The sequence below is a fragment of the Meriones unguiculatus genome, chromosome 10 (assembly GCF_030254825.1).
Source record: "Meriones unguiculatus strain TT.TT164.6M chromosome 10, Bangor_MerUng_6.1, whole genome shotgun sequence".
Classification (NCBI taxonomy): domain Eukaryota; kingdom Metazoa; phylum Chordata; class Mammalia; order Rodentia; family Muridae; genus Meriones; species Meriones unguiculatus.
Window position 1 is genome coordinate 48,219,796 of NC_083358.1, and position 18,870 is coordinate 48,238,665.

Genomic DNA, 18,870 nt, shown 5'->3' on the forward strand with positions numbered 1-18,870 from the left:
GCATATGGACCTATCTATCCATAAATTAAGAATGAAAATAATTCCAGTAAGACAATTTGCTGTTTAATATAAAGAAAAGAAAAGACGATTAACACTAGTTAGAGAGACCAAATGTACATTTTGTGACACCAGCAGACAGTTTGGTTCTGAAATTCCAACAGGCTGATTACATTTTAAATAAATTTTGATGTCTTACTTCTGATAACCTTTAGCTAAAGACTGCAGACTTTCTCTGTGACTAATGTCACTGAGTTTTGTTCCTAAGACATGGATTCATTGAGCTGGGTTAAAACCAATTTGTACATACTGGAAACACTAGCATTTACTAATAGATTTTTTTTAATTAAAAGAATATTTAATCAACTATTTTTCAGTAGATAGGAATGAGACTAGTGCTAGAAGTGTCCATTCATATTTAGCATGATTAAAATATGTAGCATGGAGCTGGAGAGGTGACTCGGTGGTTAGAAGCCTTGTTGCTCTTTTAGAGGACCTGAGTTTGGTTCCTAACACCCGTGCCAGACAACACATGACATGCTCAACCCCATTTCCAGGGGATTCAGTGACTCTTCTGGACTCCACAGACTTCCATGTACATATGGCAAGCATTCATAGAGACACATACACATTAGTGAAAATTTTAAAAAAAAATTAAATATACTGGTGAGTATGTGCCAGTAATAATGTCAACTAACTCCACCTCAACTAGGAACTTGTACACACAAATGGGAGCCACAGGGCTGGGCATGGCTCTGTTGCAAAGCACTTGCTCATAGGACCTGAACACTATCTCTAGCATAGCAAAACCCAAACAACAAAGCCCGGAACAACACGGTGAAACTGAACTGCTGTGTCATCAGAACATCTGACTGGTCTTAACCAGTAGGACATTATGATTGCATACAAGCAAGGAAATACTGGGCATTTACAAATGTTGGTTAAAGTCATTTCACTCTGAGTTTTAAGATTTTACTGTGCTATGCTCCTTTGGGCCGCTTTTGCAGTGCTGCAGAAGGAGTAAACTGTTGGCATTGAATGATCTGTTTTGTTTGTGTGTTTTCAGGCAAATGGACACAGTTTTGTACATATGGAACATGAAAAAGCTGTTTTACTACTGAAGAGCTTCCAGAACACAGTAGACCTAGTTATTCAGCGTGAGCTCACTGTCTAAATGTTTTTATAAATAGTGAAGATATGTCTGGCCAGAGCTAATGTTCAAAAATAAATTTATACATAGAAACACATTTTGCCAGTTGCTGGACCAATGGCAAACATCAGTGCCAGGTGTATAATATTGTACGTTAGCCTTGACCACCTTGAAAAATGTTACCTATAAATATGCCGTTCACTCGCGGTTCTGTATCAGTTCCAGGGCAGCCTCTGGCTGTGCATTGGTGCAGTTTTGTTTCTGTTTATGTTTTTTAATCAAATAAGTTGTCTTCTCAAAGTGGATTTCCTATAATTTCAGAGCACGGAAGCACACACAAGCTCTTTACAAATTCTGCTCTCCATCAGAAATACTGCCTCAAAAGTTGTACATAAAGAGTTGTAATCCCCATAAAGTATTTCTAGCACAAGGTATATGTTGGCATATATACAAAAAAAGAATATAGAAAAACGATATTTTCGTAAACATCTTGGATTGAGAAAGAAAATATATCTTAAAATATCTTTTTCAATAAAAAAAATTCCATGATTAAGCCTTATGGAAGCAACTGTACATAAAGTATAAAGTATTTATATTTGGTTCCACAGCCATTTGCTAAATTCCCATGGCAGAGTGAAATAGTTCATAAATTATCTATTAATCTCTGGGATCTGAGTAAAATCGGAGAAGGTTGAATCTGTTCAATGCCACTAGCTAATTAACAGGAAACAAGCAGACTTCAGAGACAGAGCACGGGTGGTGCGGATCGCTCTCTTCGCCACAACCAGAAGCAGTGATGGACGGCAGGGAAGGCTTAATGCTTTAATGTTATGTTTCCTGGGGATTATGTTGACTATGAACTGTGGCCCCTGTGATTCATTTGCTGTAAATGTGGAACTTATCTGTGTGCTGCTTAATTTAATTTGCTACTTTTAAATCATTTTAAATGAATTTTGGGGATTGATAACATTTATTATAGAGAGAGACTTGTTAGAAAGCGATGGTGGGTGATTTCAAAATTTTGGTATTGAAATATGAAACTTCAGATATAATTTCTCAGAGCTGTGGTATACTGATATCATTAATCTTAATGCCTGGTTTTAGTGGACAGAAATATACAAAATGTTTTTTTTTTTGCTCCAAAAAAACCAGTTACAATGAAATTAATATAGTGCAACCATACTAGTTAATGTATATTTTTACATTCTGTTTCCCTTCATGAAAATTCAAATTTTGTTTTACAATCCTTTAAAAATATTTCTTTTTATAGTAGTCATTGATTTGATTAAAATGTTGATTTAAAATTTCGGATCAACTTCGTAATTGGTTTATACATTCCCTCCTATATCTACATCACTTTTTTATATAATAAAGTTTTCTCACTTGCTAGAGTTTAAAATATTCTATAGAATTTTACAATAGAACCACATGTGAATGTCACCAGAGCTCTGAGGATAATATTTGTAAGTTTATGTTTTATGGGGACATTGAAAATATTGTATTTTTGTAGGATCTATTAAAATGAGTGCCACTTATTAGAACTACAGTGGTTTTTTGGCATACAATTTATCACTTGGAGACAAATGTTACTTCATTTTACAGTCTGTGCACTAGCTTTGGTATTGACTTATATCAGGGTGACACAATACCATGATTTTATAGACTTTGACAGCTACTGATTCTAGATTGGACTTTTATTTTGCATAACACACAGAAGCTACTTGTAAGTGTGTTTTAATGTATTGAGAGCTTCTGATGACAAGGGTTTTTCAAAGCCCAATTTTCTGTGTCAAAAATTTATGGCACATCACTATAGCAAATGTCCTAGGCTCAGCCTTAATCAGAGAAGCCAGCCAAGCTCAGAGCAAAGTATAGTGGTTTGAAACACCCAGAAAGCACTGTCAGGGCTGCTCCGCCTCTTACAGGACAGGTAGGAGGTAGCCAGGTAGGGGGCTTCCCAGGTGATTTCTTGTGTCAGAGCACAAAGGCCTTTAGCTGAGAGAATGGAGCCCCCTCCTGGTGGATGACATCGCCTGGGCCTTTGACACTTTCTTCTGTGAGGTTCAGCAATGGGGCAAGGAAAAGGAGGATTCCTGGCCTATTGGGAAAAGTGTGGATATAGTCCAGGCTACAGACTGATAGCAGATGCTTACACGAAAGGGCATTTTCTGTCTTAAGTCAGTGGCATCATTAATCACTTGTGGTGGGAAGCTTCTCATTGATTTTAGAGGAGGCCTGAGCCAGTAATTCAGAGGTATTGATTTTTTGTTTCTGAGTAACTAATTTCCTGCCTGAAACTAGAATTTGGTTCATGTTCACATTAAAAATAAAAGTCAAGAGTGTGCCTTAAAAAGGAAAGAAAGAAAAAGAAAAATCTACAACACAAAGAAGTGGAATTCCTGGTGGCACTGTGAAATCTCTACCTCTTGATGGGTCCTGGATCTTCTGCCAAGGACGCTGCTTATAGACATGGATCAATAGGAAGAGGCTGGAGACTTTAGAGGTCGGAAGAACAAATACTGACAATTAGTAGCCAGAATCTGTGGGGTTTGCAAGATAAATAGTCAGTAAGGGACAACTGTAAAAATATCTCACAAGGCATATAGTATTTTGCCATAAACACTTTATTTAGGGGACCCTAGATTGCCAGGCAACACAAAACACATGTTGCACTGACTGAAGCCTCTGCCTACCCTAGAATTGTCTAGAATTGTCCGGGCTTTGCCTTGGATCCCTGCCTCCACAGATAACAGTGCTACAGCAAGGGTATGAACCAGCACTGCATTGTTTCTAGACAAGAGTGCGTGCAAAGCATTGCGGTCACTCTTTCATTGAAAGTGGGATTGCGTTCCCCTTTACCATGTGTGAGGCAAAGAGAAAAAGGACAGAGGATAGAAAATTATGAAGAACTCTGATATACAAATTCAAATATCAAGAGAAATGTTTCCAATTTTTTTGAAATATTAGATGGAGAAACCCGGAAATGCTTACTTTTTAGACATAAAACTTGTCTAGTGTACACACCACAGGGTAAAAGTTTGGAAAACAGTGTTTATTTCAGCTCTTATTTCCACCGGGTTTGAGCTGTCGATCATTTTCTGCTTCTCTTTGGCAGAAAGACTGAGGATATCTATTCCAGTGAACATACTCTCATGGAGAGTAGGAATATGAATCAGATCAAAAGTCATGTGGTTATCAGACTGCCACTTGAACCCTTACATTAGTGAATTCATTCAATCATATCTGACTGATCCATGAAATGGCAACCAACCCACAGATTCACTGAAACACTAGATCAGCCAAAAGTAACAAGTTAGGATTAGTTCAGTCAACTAAGAAGATGGGGCCTTTAAAACAAAAACAGCAGGCCAGCGAAAGCCCTGTGGCAGAAATGCTTATCTTTCCATGGTTTAACCAATGTTCACACTCACTCAGTAACACACCCACTTTCCTCTCATGGGTGTAGCTTCTTGACCCACCCATGACTTCCTGTAAACTTTCTAGATTCAAGACTGCTTATACAAATGTTTTTTCCTTAGCAATCCTAGGAGAGGCACTTTGCCCTGAAAAACATACTATGTCAATCAAATAGAGAATGGGCTGAGGGAAATTGGGTGTGCACTGTGGAACATAGAATCTGTTACAAGAAACATGTGTGTTGGGTCTCCTGCACAACTGTCTAGCTCCTTTAGTGTCCAGGATGCAGTGTGTTTCCCACAACACCCATATGCAAGACTAAGACAGATACAACCGCATTTCCAACTCTACTCTGACTCATCTGGGGACATTGCTGCTTCTGGCATGTAAAGCTGGTCTCCTCTCAGAGCTTCTATCCTTCTGTAGACTCATGCCTACACATCCATGCTGTTTATAGGAGGTGGGTGTTGTTTCCATCCAGTGGAGACAGGCACAGGTAACCTCCAGAGCTCCAGCTGCTGGAAGACCCAGAATATCAGCTGAGGGATTCCACCCCATTTTGAAAGGAATTCTCCTAGGGGAAGAGCCAGTGTTTACCATTGTGAGGGCTGGAAACAGGTATGTGAGGGTGGCAGTGCCTTAACAAAGCCACGTTTTACTTCTGTGTTTACTTCCGCCGTTGCTTCTCTATTCTAAGTGTTAGATTTTTGCCATACAGAGGGACTTTTTCTGAGCTGCTTGTTTGCTGGGGTACCTACTAGTCTTCCCAATCTTTAACACTGTGAGATTTCCTGAAAACACTCCTGTGAGAATAGAAATGCCTGCCTTCTACCCTAGAGAGTTCAACAGTTCTGAAACAATAACATGGAAAGACCACTTTAAGATTTTATTTTAAAGCCAACAATAAAAATGAAGGAATGTGGGTCATCTTCCTTTCTCACTATGTGATAGTCTTGATTTTCTGATGAGACATTTTTTTTGGGGGGGGGGGGGGAGAAATAAGTAGATAGGAACTAGTAATTTCAACTTTAGTGGTATCTTTACTACCTGAGTTCTGCAGGTGGGTTCTATAACATCACCCTAAATAGGGAGAAAATTTTAAAAATGAAAGGCCAATACCACACACTGCCTCTAGAAGACTCTACTGATCGAGATATCAAAGCAGAGTCTGAGACTCATAGCCAAACTTTGGGCAGAATACATAGAATTTTATGAAAGAAGGGGGAGGTAGAAAGACATGGAGTGGACAGGAGCTCCAAGAAGAGACCAACAGAGCCAAAAAATCTGGGCCCTGGGGGTCCTATGAGACTGATACCCCAACTAAGGACCATGCATGGAGATAACCTAGAACCCTGTTTAGATGTAGCCCATAGACTCAGTCTCCAAGTGGGTTTCCTAGTAATGGGAACAAGGACTGTCTCTGACATGAACTCAGTGGCTGGCTCTCTGATCACCTTCCCTTTGAGGGGGAGCAGCCTTACCAGGCCACAGAGGAAGACAATGCAGCCAGTCATGATGAGACCTGATAGGCTAGGGTCAGGTGGAAAGGGAGGAGGTCCTCCCCTATCAGTGGACTAGGGGAGGGACATAGAGAGATAAGAGGGAGGGAAGGATTGGAAGGGGTAAAGGAGGCGGCCACAGCTGGGATACAAAGTGAATAAATTGTGATATATAGTTAATTTAAAAAAAATTAATGACAGGCAGGACCCAGGATGTGCAAATAGACAGGAGATGAGGGGTGCATCCCTTTCTTACAAATTTCAAAACACACTCTCATTTTGGCTTGATTTTGTTCCTGGTAACACCATAAATAATTAAATATTGGGAAATTCCAGGCAGCACTTATATAGAAAATGCTAAAACCCTGTACCTCCTTTTCTAACATTGTACTGGTGTAGACCTGCCTAAAGCAGAAGCAATGGCCAGTCCCCAGCACGCAAGTTTCCAAATTCACCACAATTTCCTCATATATATATATATCATGGCTCTTGTTTTATCCTTTCAGTTAGCACCATTTGTCTATATGAACTGATGTGGGAAAAGGGGGGCCAAGGGGCCATTCAATATTTCCCTCCCTTTGAAAGTTGTTCTCCCACTTTGAGTAAGTGTACTGTTTGTAGGGTTGGAGGGTTGTTTTTTCCTATTTTAAAATATAATAATGAGCATACAGCCAAACAGACAGAAAACTCTCTCACATAGAGTCTTGTTTTCAAAACCAAACTCACATACTTTTACAATAGGATTCTGATCTCAGAAGCTTAAGGTACATGGTACAACCAAAGCATTTAGTCGTATGTCTTTGAAGTGCAGCGTTTATAGATGTAAGACAGTTTTCTGCTGGGCACTCTATGCATCAGGCCTACCAGAGACACAGCACAGTCTCTCCTCTGCACAGAGCATCACAGCTGAGTGAAAAGAGAAGTTGCAAACAGAATGAAGCAGTATGGTGAATGATCTGTCTCTGCCCTTACCCCATCCCATGGCGGACAGCAACAACTCTGTCTGGGTTGCAACGGTACTTCAGTTGGAGCTGTCTATATTTCTTTCTATGGTCCCAGAGCCACTGGGAGGCCATGCCAAGCATTTGTTGGGACTCAGGAGACTTCTGACAGACTGGTCATGGCTAGACTGAAGGTACTTTTGGACTAAGAAAACAGAATCCAGAATCCCTTTGATTTTGAAGCAAGGGTCATGTTTTTGCCCATTTGTTAGCTTAAAAAGCAAAAACAAAAATAGAAAGCCAAGGGCTGTCATGAAGACAGCTGTCCCTCTGTCCCCATGCTCAGCTTCAGGCTCTGGCATCAGTAAACAAAAACATCTCAGCAGATAAGGGAGGCTCCTCCTGAGTCCACTGCCTTAGGACACAATTTCAGTGTCCAGTGTTGGAATAGCCACACAAAATGCAGTAAACAACCTATTGTGATAGTGCATGTCTTTATCCCTTTATCCCAGCACTCTGGAAGTGGAGGCAGGTGAATCTCTGTGAGCTCACGGCTAGCCTAGTCTACCTAGTGAGGTCCAAGGACAGCCAGAGCATATAGTAATCCCTGTCTCAAAAGCAAATAAATAAATGAAACAAATAAATAACTAAATGAATTTAATTTAAAAAAAAAGGCAGTGAACAGGGACCAACATTTTAGTCTATGTATTCCCCTGTGGATTTAAGAACATTGTCATGGCCTGCTGTTCAGCCCATCCCATGACTAAGCCACTTGTGTGCTGCTGGATTGCACAGATCTACAAATCAAACCATCTTTTTAGGAACAGCCTGTTTCTCTTCCCTGCCTTACCCCGACTGGGTGCTCTTTGATTCTGTGTGCTCCAGTGCTTTACTGCCTTGATACATATGGCTTTGCTGGCAAGCTTTCTTTTCCAGCCTCCTTTGCAATTTACCAAAATCATGCTCAGTCTTCAGGGTCCTGCCTACTTGGCACTATGACTATGAAGCCTTCCCTAATCTTAACAGGAAAATTCTTTGTCAGTACCACCAATAAGGCATAGTCTTCATTCTGCCTGAGGCGCTGGCTGCTCAGCCTATGTTCTCTATCAAGTACAAGGACCTTGAGAAAGAGAGAAAGAAAGAACACCAGGAAGTACACAGAAACATCCCAAGCCTTCTAGACGGGAACCCCGAAGAGCACAGCAATCCCTCAGCCTGTTGTGGTGCCACAGCAGAGCGAGTGGCATACTCAACAAGTATTGACTTGTATGGGTAACAGGTGCTCAAAATGATTATCCTTAACTGCTGAGCCTGGTTCCTTTTACCTCTTCTGTTGATTCACTATTCCCACTTTTGCTGGGAGTGGGGGAATCCTCTAAGCCAAAATTCCCCTTCTTCTTGCCATTTCTTCCTCTCAAAGGTCTTCAGAACGTTTGTGTTGTTTGGTAGCTAAGTTTCGTTTCCTTTTCACATGTTCTAAAGATACCAGCCCTGCCCAAAACCCTTAACAACAAAACATTTGTTATTCAGTTGGAAAACATTTTATTTGTATCCTATTAATTGATTTAAACTTTGTTTCTTCTGGGGAAAAGCCGTGTGTTTAGTTATCAGAATCACCCTGGAGACATGAAGGATGGTGTTGAACTCACAAAGCTGTGGTTTTAAGAGACCACCAGTCCCAGAACCCCATCCCGGCCTTAGGCTTCACAGCCTGGTGGAGTGACTGTGAAGACTGTGTGTGGTCAAGGCTAACTTCAGACCCTTTGATGTAAAGGTCCATCTGCCTGGGTGTTGTGACTAGGAAGGTTGCTGACTTAAGCTATTTTTACAGTATGAAGGTGGAAAGAAGAACAAAGGATGTCATAAAAGAAAAGAGAATGAGAAGTTCAGAGGAGTAATGGGGTTCCCAGAACCAACAGGGCTCTTTTCTAAGGTACAGGCCAGGTACACCTGCAACCACAGGAAAAAAGTATCCAAGTATCCGACATTCCTGAGACAAAGACCCAAAAGGGACAGCTAATACTTACCTGAATTCCCCAGAGAAGGGGCCTCTTACCTTTGTGTCACCATCACCCACCAGTAAAACTGAGAGAGCACCAAATTATTTGTTGCTTTTCCCAAAAATTTCTTTTTTTTTTTAGGTTTCTGGGTTCAAGCCTGAGATACACGCAATCCTTGCAATCCTTGAGCGTGCCCACAAAATTAAGGAACATGTAGTTACAACAAGTCACCACTAGGTGGAGAGCGTCTTCCTAGATTGATGCCTGAGCCTAGACAAGTCCTCAGAAGACTCAATGTCTGACAGTTATTAATGCCCGTTCCTATGCTCTTTATTAAAGATCATGATTGTGATATAAATTTAAACGACGCCAATGGATTCTGTATCTTTTGTACTAAAACGCTCAGGTTGAATCAATTTACCAGAGTGCATATTTCTCTCTCTCTCAGCCTTGGATCCATGTGTGCTGTGATTCCGATTTTTCTAAACTATTCAGCAAGCTCATCCACCAGTTTCACAGTTTTTCTCTAGATTGTTTGAGTCTTCCAAATACTTTGTGCTGATCTCCCTCATTTTATCCACATTGCCATAGAGACTCACTGTGGTTCTGAGATATTTCGGGTCTCAGGACCTCTGACAGATGGGTCCTGGTTAAAGAAGCCATGTCTAAGCTAAGGGTGTCTTAGGCTCTGCTTGGGTTTCTCCCTTGCTGATCCCATTAACACCCCCCCAAACCGGGGGCCTCAGACTCCCCTCTGCCTACACTTAATCTTGTCCAGCGAAAGTAAACAGAAGACAAGATGTTCTTTCCTGAAGCTTATTAAAACTTTAAATCTGCTCTTTTTCTCCAAAGGAAGCTGCTTTCTTCTGGCCACAAGGTCATCAGCCCCCACAGTGAGCTCTTAGCAGATTCTGGTCAGCCTCTTTCAGGGGCTGGGGACTAATCGCTGTGACCCCAAGCCTGCTGGTTTTGACACCAGGCAGGCTCACCAGCTGAGCTTCCGCTCCTTTTAGGCGGCTAAGGACTCCTTGGACAGCTTGGCTTGCACAGTGCTACCTGCCAGCAAGCACAGTGCTGCCAGCGCTGGTCTCTTCTTTCGGAAAACATTTGGCTCTTTAACCTGCTTTCTTCTCTCTTTCGTCATTACCCTCCTTTCAGACTTCATGAACTAACCAGGGGAATGAGAAGTGCCAAGAACCCCGGGACAATGCTCCAGGTGTGCCCCACTGTACTGCCGCATCTTCCTTGTGTATCTGGCCCTGGGCTAGCACTCAATGTTTAGTAGAAACCACCAAAGTGGGTTTCTTTGTTTTTTTGTTTTTTGTTTTTGTTTTTTTATCTACATAGTAGCCTTAGTGTTTCAGTCATGGAATATTCTCTCAGTCAGGACACTCCTCCTTGTGCTGAGATCATGACCCTCTTGGGGCTCAGAGCTCATTTCACTTTCTCCACTGCCAGCTCTGATGCAAAGCAAACACCATCTTCAGCTCTGCCGCATGAAGGCATCAGGGCTGGGCTTCAGAGGTTCAGAAAATGAGTGTTACCCAGGTTGCTTAGTGGAGAAGCTTTCAGTGTGGGAAGAGAAGTCTGCAAGAAAAACTGTCTCCAACTTACTGGGCCGCTGACATTTTTCCAGTTTGCTACCTCCTGAGAGATCACCGAGGTGCACTTCACTGGTGTTCCTTAAAGCAGAGTTCCCTAAGAGGAAAATAATCAGGTCCTGTCTTTTTGCTGTAAGTAGTAAGCTGTTTGCAGCTATCCATCTTGACCCGTTTTCTTCCTGTTTTAAACAATCTGGCAACACATTTGCATGCAGCTCTTCAGCCTTACTGTGGGATCATTCAACTTAGCAATAAGTGCTTTGCATTTGACAGGATCTCAAAGATTCCTTCTGGCCAAGAGAGACTCCACCCAGAGGGATGCTTTAGTCATCTAAGATACTGTTGCCCAAACTGCACATCTCTGTGCCTGCCTCCGAACACAAGTCAGATGTGGGAAGCAAACCCCCTCCAACTACACACATACACACACACACACACACACACACACCTGTCTCCCTCTGTACTAGTACTCCTTTTTTTCATTTACACAAACTTCTTCACAAAATCTGGGCCTCTAGGATCTGGGGCCCTAGGTCATCATAAATAGCTCAAAAGTAAGAAACCAGGAGTTTGGTTTTCCTTTTTAAAACTGTTTTTATAAATATTCCCACATGTTCACCTACCAAGATGTAGACATTTAATTGTTTGTTTGTTTGTTTGTTTATTCAGAATGCTTCTAGACCTGTAATTTGAATAGGTGTAGTTGAGGGACCTGTCTACTGTTGTTTCAAGGCATCATACCCAGGATTCTGAGCCTGCCCAGCATGTAGATGCCCACCCCAGCCCCTACGGAAGTGCCCAAGGGGCTGTCTCCAGAGCCCTAGCCTGCAGGGTTAATGCTTTTTCTTTTTTTTAATTATCAATGATTTTTTTATAATTTTTATTTTTTTAATATTAGTTACAGTTTGTTAACTTTGTATCCCTGCTATATCCCGCTCCCTCTCTCCCTCCCAATCCTACCCTCCCACCTTCATCTCCTCCCTGCCACTTTCCAAGTCCACTGATAGGGGAGAACCTCCACCCTTCCATCTGATACTGGTTTATCAAGTGTCTTCAGGACTGGCTGCAAAGTCCTCCTCTGTGGCCTAGCAGAGCTGCTCGTCCCTGGGGGAGGGGTGTCAAAGAGCCCACCATTGACTTCATGTCAGAAACAGTCCCTTTTCCCCTTATTAGGGTACCCACTTGGATACTGAGCTACCAAGGGCTACATCTGAGTAGAGGCTCTAGGTTGCATCCATACATGGTTCTTGTTTGGAGAAACATATCAATAATTTTTTAAAAACCTTTATTTTTCTGGTTAATTTTCAATTAAGTCAAATAAATAGAGGCCTATGTTCAAAGTTCTAAAATTGGAACAATTGAACAGACTTTCCCATCAAGAAACAGTCAAGTGGGGAGACAGATGCTTATGAAGCCTAACAAACTCCTGTGTCTGTGAGACATGGGGACACCAGAGAACACATGCTCACTGTCTCTCTTATTCTGACAAAGTAGCAAAGAATTCCTTTAAGTTTTTTTGATTCATAGTGTGGATATGAGGCATTCTGGAAGGCCAGTTCCTGTTTTTCATTTGTGTTTTTATCCAGAAAGGACAAGTCTTTGGAGTCAGAGGCAGCAATATCCAGAATAAGTCATATTAGGCCTGGCTTGCCAGTCCTTTTGATTTAGTCCTTCAGGGAAGCTGCCCTCAGTGATCAAAGCCAGAGAGAATATAGGAATCAGGATCTCAAGGCTGGACAACCAAGGCCTGCTGCTCTAATCTATGTCCTTGAGGTATTGTGTTTATACAGAAAATAAGACCCAAAGGTGCCAACAAGAAATGCAACTTAAACTGCACCTATGATATTAAAATTGACTGAGAAGTAAAAGACAGAGTTCCTGGAGTGAGACTGATGTAAACGCCTCCTGAATACGTCTTCAACAGCTGAAACTCTTAGTGTTCAGTCCTAATGGACTTTTCTCTAAGGGTGGTACAACAGTGGCCATTTAAGCTGTCTTATCCACATCAGCTGCTAAGAAGCAGCAACTCTCCAGGTCACCATAGGGGCGGCAAGGGGAACAGGTGTTTGTTTACTTTCTCTTTGTTTACTTTCAGCAAAACACCAGTTTTTGTTCCTTGAGGTTAAAATTAGAGCCTCCCCCCCTTTCTTTAGGTGTAGTCTAGGGTTGAGGCAACAGTAATAGAGTTAGGATGCATTCAAATTCAGCGGCAGAGCCACCCTTGACAGTGAAGAGCTAGAATGGCCTAGTGTATCTGTGCATCAGGAGAAACACGCAGCATAGCTGCATTTCAAAATGAGATTGTGCACTTGGGAGGTAGAAGAGTTGCATCTCTGAGTTCAAGGTCAAACTGGTCTACAGAATGAGTTCCAGGATAGCCAGGGCTACATAGAGAAACCCTGTCTCAAAAAAACAAAAATTAAAAAAAAGGGGGGGATTAGGTTTTGAAAATACATGAGGTATTTCCTGACCTCCAGGCACCAGTTTAGAATGCTAGACACCCAGGTTGGAAGGCACTGAAACACAATCAGTAGAGGGCCAGTATGGAAAGTCCATTTGTTGTAAAAAGTTGATAGTGCTGCTCCATAAACATTGTCATTTTACTTTGTTGTTGTTTGGTTTTGTTTTTTGAGATAGGGTTTCTCTGTGTAGCCTTTGCTGCCCTGGAGCTTGCTCTGTAAATCAGGCTTTCCTTGAACTCATAGAGATCCGCCTGCCTCTGCCTCTTCCTCCTGAGTGCTGGGATTACAGGCATGTGCCACCACTGCCCGGCTGTCATTTCACTCGTAAGTCAGTTTTTGGAATCCCCATATCTTTGGGACAATAAAAAAAACAATAAATATCCTTTATTAAGGAGACTGGTTCTTTTTTTTTTAATGGTATATTGTTACATGACAAACAATCAAAAACTGTCACACTAAGGTATTAGACATGACAGTGAATTTTGAAGCAGCCACCAAAGAAGTGGAGAGAATAAATCAAATTTTTTAAAAAATATTTGAGTAGGAGCTTGGGAAATGGTTCAGTATGTAAAGAGTTTACAATGCACCTCATAGGCCTAAGTCAGGACCCTCAGAACACACAAAAATTCTGGGCACGTTCCTGTTATCCTTGGCTCAGAAGGCAAAGGCAAATGACCTCCTGGGCAAGCTGCCTAGCTGGATTAGCTCTGGTTTCAAATGTAAGGCCCTGCTCCCATGTGTAAGATGGAGAAAGATTGAGGAACATGTTTGACAATCACTTTGGGCCTCCTCTACAAGCACACACACATGTGCACACATGCCCAAACACACAGGCACTCACATAAAAGCAAAAGCATACAAAAGAAAGTGTAGTAGAATTTTAGTTCTTAGTTCCTTACAGGAGTTCTAATACCATGGAACTCTTGTCTGTGAGATGGATGTGGTATACTTATTATATACAGTAGATGGATGGCCTCTAAGAGGGCAACTGTTTGCCCAAAGAATGACCTACCAGGAGAGAGTTAATTAATGTTTGAAGCTAGTCACTTGTCAGTTTAGTACTCCATGTCTCCCTCCAGACACGAACGGTCAGATTTTAGACACCATATATTAACAGAAGCAGCAATTCACTCATTGTGCCAACTCCATAGCTAATTCTGAAGACCTCATGATATGCTTGCCTCTTTCCGAGATCTGCCTGCTACTCACTGAGGATAGTAACTGCAGCGCTCCACAGAGCCATCAGTATTGGTCCCTCATCAGATTGTTCAACCCTGACCTTCATTGTGGTATTCATATAAAGAAATGTAGTCTGTACACGCCAGGCTTCGTGCCCCACCCTGTTCACCATCCATAGTGTCCAGGTCCCTCAGAGATTCCAGAAGCCTCTGAAGGGCTTCAGTGAGGTGCTCTAACAGGTCAGGAAGTCACTGATAAATCATAGCTTCTAGAGAAATGGTTTTTCGGGGTGCTGCTTCAGTCAGACCACTTGCTGTTAGTCACTAAGGATAACTGCCTGATCATGGCTTAGCTCTTGACTTTGCAGGCTTCATGCCTGGTGGATGCCATGTTCAGTTTTAGGAAGGTCACCAGGGGAGGGCGTGTGAAAGCTGTCACTGTGGTTTGAGGGGCTGAGGCATCTCCCTTGACCATCTGCATCTCACAGTGCATTTCAGGATGGGTCACAGCCAAGGCTTGTGAAGAGAGCTTTTCCGGAAGCTGGAAAGAGAAGAGGGGTGGTTTCCAGGAGCACAGGCACACACCCACCTCCCTCAAGTTTAGGGTTGAAACTGCTAGGTCCTCACTAACAACGTCCCAACATTGTCTGGTTGGCTGGCTAGCTTCAAGATGAGACTAGCTCAGAGAGGCTTTGAGCAAGTGAAGAGAAATCCCTCTTTCCCTGAGAAATTCAATCCTCAATTACTTATGGTGGTTGCCTGGGGTAGGGGTGGGGAATGCTGTAAATCATGGCTTTTATTGCTGTTCTTTGGCTTTTGGTTTTGAATTCTTGGGAGGCTGTTTCAAGCAATAATGTGAGGTATGCAGTAATCCTGTCAGGTGCTACCTCAGGCTTGGAGTTAGAGGGTCTTCTGCAGGTTGCCTAATTACATACACAATTAACATCAGGGCTGAAAAGCTTAACCTTATCAGGGATGAAACTAGGTTTTACAGAGTTCCTTTAACCAAATAAGGTTGCTACTTTCTATCTCCTTCCTGCATCTGCCTTGGGACCATTAACTGCTAAGTCACTTTGACCATTTTCATTGATCTCCCCAGATGAGAATCACTTTCTTTAAATCACAAAGGCTTAAACAACAATGTAGAAATCTACTTATCATTTCTTTCCAATTTAATACTTCACTCTTTGTCATATTTTCATTTTCTTGCATTAGTTCCCATGGCAACAAGTCTGTTGGCAGTGAAAGCGTAACTCTGCTTTTAGCTTTGAGCACAGTGTTAAACTCCTTTTTAGGCAAGTGCCACATAAACAAGCAGAGGCTGGCATTCTCTTGCTAATGACATTTTCCTCTTACATTGATTTCCCAGCCTATCCCTAACTAAGCAAAGCTCTCACAAGTACTACTCAGAACCCCGACAGAGAAATATGCAGAAGCCTTCCAGGCACCACAGCTTCAAGAAATTAACCTTTGGGTTCCTATGGCTTCCCTCTTCCATGTGGCAGTAATATGAAAGCATCCATTAGGGCTGAACAGAAAAGCAAATTTCGGTCAATTCGTATTAAAAACAAGCTCAGTATATCTGAGGACATACATATGTCCTGAACTGAGCTTCAAATCAGGGTCAAATGGCAAGACAAGAGGCACTTAAGCAGACTTTCTCCCAGTAAGCAAGTGGCAAAGAGGCCAGGCTCTAAGCTCTTGAAACGAAGCAGACTCAGGTATGAAAAACATGATATGGTCCTGTTGGTTGCCTGCACATAGGGAAACTTCAGTTGCAACAATTTGTGACCAACTTTGAAAAAGCAAGTGATTCCATCAGACTTAATGATGTACACTTGTAATCAGCAATGGAGTGCTAAGACAGGAATATTACAAGTTTGAGGTCAGTCTGGGCTACATGGTAAGATCTTGCAAGGGCTGGGATGTAATGTCCTAGGTTAAATTCCCAGCATCTAAAAAGCCTACCAAAAGCTGAAGGGATGGGATGTAGAAATAAAGGGGAGAGGAGTCTGCAGAAAATCCAACCCCAAGATTAAGCGTTCGTTTTAAATTTTAGGTTCCAGCATGGCTTGGCAGCTCTAATTACTGCTTCAGTGTCCAGGAAGCAACAGGTCTATGTCAGAAACTAAACAGGATTTACCCAGATATGTGTAGATTAAAAAACAAAAACAAAAACCAACACAGATGCATTCAGGGGTATGGATATATATTAAGTAAAATGTGGTTATGTCAAGTATAGTTAGGAGAATGATCAAATGCAAATGATCTCTTTTTTGCTTGGTCTCATGAAACACTTGAGCACCAAGCTGCTTATATTGTATAAATGTATTTTTGGGTGTTCAAAGGTTATTTTCCTATATTAAGAAGTTTATTAAAACCTTTTATTGCAACTCAGGTTTTGTGTCTCTTAGACACATCTTTTTCTTTGCTAGTTTGTTTTGCACAACTGGAGTGTGAGGTTGGATAATGCCCAACAGGTCACCTGAACTGCCAGGTAGCTAGACTAAGGAAAGTATTTGACACATGGACAAACCACGTTGTTTTTCATAGCTCTCCATCCTTCTACTAAATATGGTTAGTCGGGAAATCTTAGATGAATTTGTTTTTTTAAAGTCTCTGGAAAAACCAAGACAAATCTCTCAGGCAGATAAAGAATTTCCTGTATTTGCCCAAGTGTACTATTAAAATAAATATTATTTTCAATACTTGTTTTTCTACCCAGAGGGTATTCACTGGTCTCAGACCAGAAAAAGGACACCTTGCTTAGATCAGGACAGCTGAGTACTGCTTAACTCTTAGGAAACTTTGTTTTGCTTTGATGTCAACAGACTGCAAGGAATGTTTTCGTATTTCTTCTCCAATAATTAGACATTTCCTTTGCTTCCCTCCTCAAAAGAGCAAGCCTTACTGTGATGTATGTTTGGAGGAAAGAGAAAGGTAACTGGCAGGTAAACCACTCAACTTTTGTTGGAGGAGTCGATCAAGTTCTTTCTGTATTCAGTGACTAGAAAGGCCTGAAGGTAGATACGATAGTGACACTGTTCACACAGGAAGGAAAGCACAGTCCATGCTGGCACGAAGCCAGCAGATCTACTGAACTTCCAAAGGGTAAGCTCATTTTGAGGTCACTACAGGTTATGGCAAGAATGGGAATTTTCTTTCCTACTTACAGCCACCCAAGGGCACCCACACTCAGCTGTGTATGAGAACTCAACTGTGGTCTCATTTTTTTCAGGAACCAATAAGCATCAGAAAAGTGACTATGTTGCAAGACAAGGGTGGGCTCCAAGAGGTGTGTAGAGAGTTATACAGACACACTGAAGGCTGCCTTGAAATTTATTTTCCCATCTTCCAAACTATCAGATCGATGACTTTTGCCCTCAGCAATTTGTGGGAGACAAATCTATTTCATTATTCTGTAAGTTCTAATGTTTAATGTTTCAAACTCATACAAATTTCTGAAGTCCTATCAGCCAGTTAGTGAAGTATCTCACTCTCATACATGTCACAGAGAAACTCGTAAGCGACACAGCTTTGGGTCTCTTGGCTAGTACTTTTGGGTGGGACCTGGCTTCTCTACCCGGGGAACACATCCACAGTAACAGGGCTCCACTGTCAGAGCGTGACCTGAGACCTTACCCCAAAACCTCCTTTCCAGCTGGTGACACTCGAGTGGCAGGTGAAGTGCTCTCTGTCCATCCTTTGCCGTTCATGTGGACATCTTGATGTGTGTCAGTGCACTGACATTCTACACGCTGTATATATTGCATGCATTTCACTGCAGTCTATGGACACTCCCTTTGTAGAGCTTTTACAAAGAACCAAGAAGCCAAGGCAGTTTAGCAAATGAGGCTCAATATCTATAAACTGGGGCCTTTTCTGTCTCTTTGCTAGCCTAGGTGTCTGTACACAAACTGGGTGGGAGGGTAGCGAGCACCTCACACATCACATTTTGGTTTTCTACTTGGGTGTACTCTAGCCAATTCAAAACAAATTGCTTACTTTAATAATGAAGTTTCCATTTTATATTAAAAAATCAAACCATGACATGTTTAATTGAAATGGCTGTATTGTAATTAATATTTTGAGATAATTGTGATTTTGAACTTAAAATTATATAGAAAAATTGTCATTTTTGTATGTGTTAAAAATAATGTACCATGATTAGCAGTACTTTTTAGTTGAACCACATAATGATGTATATAAAACTGAATGAAGAAACACTTACTACTTTACTAACATAGATTGTGAATGTACTTCATGGTTTTTTGCCATATGAGACCATAACAACCTTGAAAGCTGTTTAATTTTATGTGCAAAGTCCCACTAATCTGTATTTTGACTTTGCCAAGCCAGCGACTTTGCAAGTGTGATCTGTACTCTCCAGCTGTGTCTTACGTTCTGACACTATGGGTTAAGGTAGTGTGTGGTCTGGAAGCATCTGCAGATGCGCTTTGTACAGATAATTGCGCTGTGCGGTGTACAGCAGAGCCATTTTTAAGGTTCTGTTGTACTCAAATTTTTCAGTACTTAAAAGTGTTTTGAATAACATAAAAGTCTATTGTATAAATAATAAAATGTCACCTTATTACATGATGTCTGGTTTACTATGGAAGCAGATT

The 18,870-nt window shown here is 41.6% G+C and overlaps 1 protein-coding gene across 10 annotated transcripts in view; it reads left to right on the forward strand.

The window, feature by feature from the left end:
- Positions 1 to 18,839, forward strand: part of Lrrc7 (leucine rich repeat containing 7) — a 688,618-nt gene extending 669,779 nt beyond the window's left edge. For 9 of the 10 annotated variants that reach the window (XM_060392420.1, XM_060392426.1, XM_060392425.1 and 6 more), the window contains one exon: positions 1,064 to 5,486. In XM_060392420.1, coding sequence (XP_060248403.1) covers positions 1,064 to 1,171 — 108 coding nt within the window. In that variant the 3' untranslated portion in view covers positions 1,172 to 5,486. Of the gene's footprint in view, positions 1 to 1,063; positions 5,487 to 9,145 lie in introns of those variants that run through there. The other variant, XM_060392421.1, reaches the window with a different exon arrangement.
- The last annotated feature ends 31 nt before the right edge of the window (positions 18,840 to 18,870 follow it).